The sequence below is a fragment of the Sesamum indicum genome, linkage group LG13 (genome assembly GCF_026168435.1).
Source record: "Sesamum indicum cultivar Baizhima isolate 11 linkage group LG13, ASM2616843v1, whole genome shotgun sequence".
Taxonomy (NCBI): domain Eukaryota; kingdom Viridiplantae; phylum Streptophyta; class Magnoliopsida; order Lamiales; family Pedaliaceae; genus Sesamum; species Sesamum indicum.
In genome coordinates, this window is record NC_142669.1 from 11261490 (window position 1) to 11267288 (window position 5799).

A 5799-nucleotide genomic window follows, 5' to 3' on the forward strand; every position below is an offset into this window, starting at 1 on the left:
TTAAAGAAAATTAGACATGTATTTTATACTGTAAAACTGAATATTTAGGAAAAAAAATAAAAGAAAGCAATAAGCTGAAGGATCTATATATATAAATGATGAACATGCCATCATCACTTTCCCGAATTGGAAATAACAGGCATTGTGCTCCTTTCTTCATTCATATATATGTATATGGGGCATCCCATGTCTTCAACCAATCTAGCTACAAGAACACAACCTGTCTAGTAATTAAGTCCCATACCGCGCGCCTAAAATCCACGACCTGATCGATCTCAATCCGAGTGATCGTATAAGCCAAAAATTAGGTATGTGGAGAGGATGATTCATGGATGATTATATATGTTTGTGGAGAAAAGATGAGACCATGTTTGGGAATAGGCTGGACTGATCAGGAAGAATTTGAGGCTGCTCAGGACTGATGTTTGGATGTGAGTAGTAGGAGGAATTTGGGTGGTTTTGGGGGCAAGTGTTGGGGAAGAGGAAGTTTTGAGCTAGTCTTGGAAATGGGAGCGGTGGCAGCATGGCGGCACTGCCTCGGAGAGTGGCGGGGCTGTGGTGGTTGTGTTGGCCCTCGTACGTGGTGATCACTGTCGATGGATCTTGGAACGATCTCTCGATGCGCTTCTTCACATTACATTTCTGGCTTGTGCATCTGTAGTAGCTTCTGAAAATGGCAGTATGATTTTAATCAGATTGTTGTAATCCGCCTAATAAAACGTTCTAATCCAAACCAAATTTGATGCGGAACTCAATTTCAGATCACGTTGTATGTTGGAGTTTTGGGACTAATTGTATGTATCTCGTATGTTGGTTATAGGAGTATATAACTATATTATTACTAATTATATGTTACATGAACAGTGTTTGTTTTTTTGGGTTCTAAATCAAACCTTGGGAAAGGGCTATTTTTCACTGCTTTCTGGCCATACTTTCTCCATCTGTATCCATCTTCAAGATTGTCTACATCGCTCTTAGTCATGAAGGCAACGCGTGGTTCTCGTTGCTTTTTCTCCCCTTTCTTTTTCACTTTGCTGCTGAAAAATCATTACAAGCGAGTTAGCCCTGAAAGAACCTAGTACTAATGTACAATGTTTGATCAAACAGAATTAGGGTTTCTTTTTCGTTTCTGATCAAAGATTCCTAAACGGCTTTGCGCCCACAATTCAAGAAAGGAAAAATAAATATTCATGGTCGCAAATTAAATGATGGGCAAGTGGGAAAATATGAACACACACACACACACATATATATATATATATATATATATATAATGTCCTAATTATGTTTAGCTTTGAAAATAAACTGATTGAATTGACATAAAATTAGGATTAAAAAAGTCCAATTTGATGGTACATGATCAATGTAATTACTATTAATTTTACCAAATATTGCCAAAAAATCAACTGAAAAACAATTAAGAAAGAAAATTAATTAAATAAACAAAAAACCTACAGTTTCGTAGACTTCATCACATCTCCATCTTCACACCCTTTCCGCTGCAGATCTCTCCTGTTCTTGGAACTGGAATCCTCTTCGATGACGGCCTCCGATGACGAAAACGAGACCGACGAATTCGGAGTCGCAGGTGGGTTTTCGGAAGCGCTGTTGGTAGTCCCTGCAGCCTCCAAGAGATTCTTGTTCGATGAACTATTGTTCACAGCATGAACAGCTTCAGATGACAAACAAGAGAGGTCGAAAGCAGCTGACAGAGTGTTGTACTCCGCATCCCCATGCAAGAAGCTGGTGAAGCTCATTTGGGAGTGATGATGATCAAGTCCAGTAGGGTTTTGCAGCTGATGATGGCTGTATGTAAAGGGGTCGAAATTGAGATCGGTTGGGAAAGAAAATGGAAACCCTTCTGATCCCATGACGTTGCGATGATCACGATCGTAAGGGTGAGAGTAGTTGATCTTGTCTTCATCAGACATGGGAGATGAGTTCTTGAAGTTGGAGGAGGTGTTTGGGGAGAATTTTTCTTTTTTCTTGGAGAAGTTGTAGAAGAAGAGAAGAAGAAGAAGAAGAAAGAAAGAGACTTTTGGTTCATTGTATCCTATAGATAGCTTAGCCTAAGCTTTTTCACATACCTTTTCCTTTCCCTCATGTTTTGCTATCTCTTTCTCTAGAGAGAGAGAACATACGGATCACAAAGTGATATACTTTTTTTAAATTATACACACGAATCATACGAGAAGTATTTTACACATATCATATAATTGATTCAAACCGTATGAGATGAGAGCCAAAATTTTCGAGGAGGAGAGAGAGAGGGAGGAAAAATCAAAATAGAGAGATAAGCATGAAAGCGATGGTAAATGAACTCCAGTCATATTCTTTGAAATTTTTCGCATTGCAGGTTTGTACATTTCTTTGCCTTTTTTGGAGAGGAAAGGTCATATTTTAAGTTAATTCATTACTTTACTTAAGTCACTTTTGGGGGGTTTGGATTTATTTGGAGGGTTTAGTGAAGTATCTTTATCATTTTTTATTTTTTAAAAAGAATTGATATTATACTTACGTGTGTATAATTATATGCAATTCAAAATTTTAAATTATTGTCTAATTAAATTGTATTTAAAAAAAATGTCAATCAGTAAGTAATGGTATATCTAAAAGTGTGAGGTTGTAGAGGCCAAAAAAATATACTTATAAATTGAATTCAGGTTCGCTATATTATTGGGAGCAATAAAAATATTTTGAGGGGCAATATATATAAATTTAAAATTTATGTATAATTTAACCAAAATTACAAATTTTAGGGGTAGATAAAAAATGAAAATTTATGTATAAACTTTTTTAAAAAAAATACAAAATTTGGTGGGCTAGTATATAAAAAAATCAAAATTTATGCATAATTTTAAAAAGAGAAATTACAAAACTTGGGACGAGGCCCCTCTAGGTTCTTTATTGATTGATATGATACTAAACTGTGATAAAATATGAAGATTGGTCAATATGTACCATGTGGAACGTACTGATTTTAATTGGAGGGTGGAGATTTTTTTTGATGATATTACTCTTTAATTTTTAGATCAATTAAATTTGCCACGAAACTCCAAAAATGAAATATTTTCAAAAAATAGATGTGGCAAATTTCAATGATTTATAGGTTGACGATAATAAAAATTGATTATTATTTAGAGATATTTGAATAATTCATCTTAATCTATTTAATTTCTAATTTAATTAATTACCCTCTCATTATTTGCCTGACTATATATTTGGATTTGAAAATGTTAATAAGGGCATTTTCAATGATATATAGTATAAGAATGAACTGTCGTAAGAAGAAATATAATTTTTTTTAGTATTATTGATTATTATTAACCATTATTTCTACAAGACCAAAACATTCGATATATATGTAGCTAAAAACCACAGTAATTTATTTAATATGGTCAAAATCTAAATTTTTACATTGATATTGTTTGATCATGGTAATAATATTGATTTACTGTGCTTCTTAATCGTAACCACTTACAATGTGGGAAATAATCAATCTGTTTTAGATAAATTACAACAAACTCCCCTAAAGTTTGGATAATTACAATTATCTCTGTTGTTTTACTATTACCAATACCTTCTGATTATTACAATCCTCCAACAACTAATTAATCTGTTAGTTTTCATTAGATTTTTATTCTTTTTTTGAGATAAGTTGACTAGAATACCATTATAACTACAAATTATAATTTTATTTATTTTTTTTTTAAAATTTTTTGAAATTTTTTTATGAAATAAGTGGACATTCACTTATTTGTCTTGCAATAATTACTTTAATAATAATAATTTTTGTTTAATTACTACCTTTTAGAAAATATAAAAATTATGTCCTTCAATATCTTAAGCATAACAGGTCGTGGCCTGCTGCAGAATATGCACATATTTTATCTCCAAGTATAGCAAATTAACACGAGAAAAAAATAACTATTTCCTATAATTTTAATAGTTATGGACTAAAAATCGTGATAAATATTTTTTATTGCCCACTGTTAAATAAAATTGATGAAAAATATAAATTTTTTACCAAAAAAAAATTATTTTCCATGGCTAAAAGCCATAGTAAAAATATTTGCCATGATTTTAGGCATATTCAATATTTTAGGCACTCTCGCAGATACTACTGTTAATAATTGTTGCATGACCGTGGTCAATGACTATTTGCTACGTTCGACTATTTTGTTATTAACCATCGCAGTTAGCCATGGTTAAATATTGCACTTTTTGTAGTGTAAGAAATACAAGCTTATATATAGGGTTTAATGCATTTCAAATGAATAAATTACCGCACTGTAAAAAAATAATAGTAATTTACCCTCCCATGTGTACTTTAACATGAAGCAGTTTACATTCTTGTTTAATTAAGGAGGTAAATTGCTTCATTTTCAAAATCATAGTGAAGTAATTGCTGCATTTTTCAAATACAGGAGGTAAATTAATATATATTTTTTAGAAGATAATTTATTCATTTGCAATATCACAAGAGAATAACTTGCATTTTTTTTCATATATATAGGTGTCTCTAGCCTACATGCATGATAGAAAATTGGAACATATATATGTATATGTATATATATATATATATATATTTTTCCTATATTATAGTTAACTACCACTTAAATTAGGTCAAAATATTTTTTTAGTCCGATAAAATAAGGGTAGAATTGTTTTGGTATCACAATATGACAGGTGTCACTTTTAGTCTCATAAAACTCATTAATACGTATTTTTAGCTCCAAAAAGTTATGTGCGTTCTGATTTTGAAACTAAAAAAGCATCATTTGGGACTAAAAAGGCGCCCAAAATCTCATTTTTTGGGACTAATGATTCTAAATTTATAAAACTAAAAGCGACATTGCCATAGTTGTGGTACAAAAAAACATGCTTTTCTTGTTTTATAAAACTATAACAGAACATTTTACTCTTAAAAAATTGATAAATCAATACTCTTTACCATAGACAAACAAAACTAATGCCAACAATTAAATTTTGGCCATGTGGTAGTTAACATTTGTCATAATTTTAGCTATGGTTAAGATATTTGTCGTGGCCTTCGACATAACTAACGTGTTGACCTTGCTTGCAGCAATAATGACTAATAATTGTTGTACAGTCATAATTAATTAATATTCATTATATTTTTTTTACTTATAATCATGATAATAATTATTCAGAACAAAAAATTATATTTCTTCTATTACAATTTGTTGATCTTATGATACATATATGAGTGAAAATAAAGATAATTTAATCAATTTTAATTAATTATACAATAAACAATATTATTAATGTAAATATAATTTTTTAATATATTAAAAAGGCATTAAAAATACTTTGAAATTAAATAATATATTAATTCAATCATTAATATAATTAAAAATAATAAATTAATTAAAATAATTTATATATAATTAAATAAATCCTTTCATAATTTAATGAGATTCGTAGTTATAATTTTGAACTTGTTTCGTAATAACAAAAATCCAAATTAGAAATTTGCGAAAATGCGGTCAAATGCAGCCCAAGATCACGGCCTCACTCCCGGGCTGGTCACGTGCACCGTCATTTGGACTGTAGTGTCTTGTCTTCGCACGTGCCAAAAATTTCTAACAGTAGTGATCATAGTTGCGCATGCTGACGGCATCTCCACGCCACCATATGGAAATAGGTGCCCTACATTCTACAATCACTGCGCATATAACTCACACTATTTATCCTCTTTTTCCGCCTATCTTTCTTACACATGCAAACAATTTTTATTCTTGAAAATTAATCCTGGACAGATAAATGATGTTTTAG

General features: G+C 31.0%; 1 protein-coding gene across 2 annotated transcripts; it reads right to left on the reverse strand.

The window, feature by feature from the left end:
• LOC105176853 (uncharacterized) lies at positions 1 to 2203 on the reverse strand. 2 transcript variants are annotated; one of them, XM_011099788.3, is made up of 3 exons: positions 1456 to 2203; positions 894 to 1034; positions 1 to 667 (listed from the first exon to the last, which is right to left on the reverse strand). In XM_011099788.3, exons 1-3 carry the CDS (start codon positions 1929 to 1931, stop codon positions 337 to 339), a joined length of 948 nt encoding a protein of 315 aa, XP_011098090.1. In that variant the 5' UTR covers positions 1932 to 2203; the 3' UTR covers positions 1 to 336. The 2 variants fall into 2 exon arrangements, with proteins under 2 accessions (XP_011098090.1, XP_011098088.1); XM_011099786.3 differs by having other exon boundaries at positions 894 to 1037; positions 1456 to 2200.
• Between the last annotated feature and the right edge of the window lie 3596 nt (positions 2204 to 5799).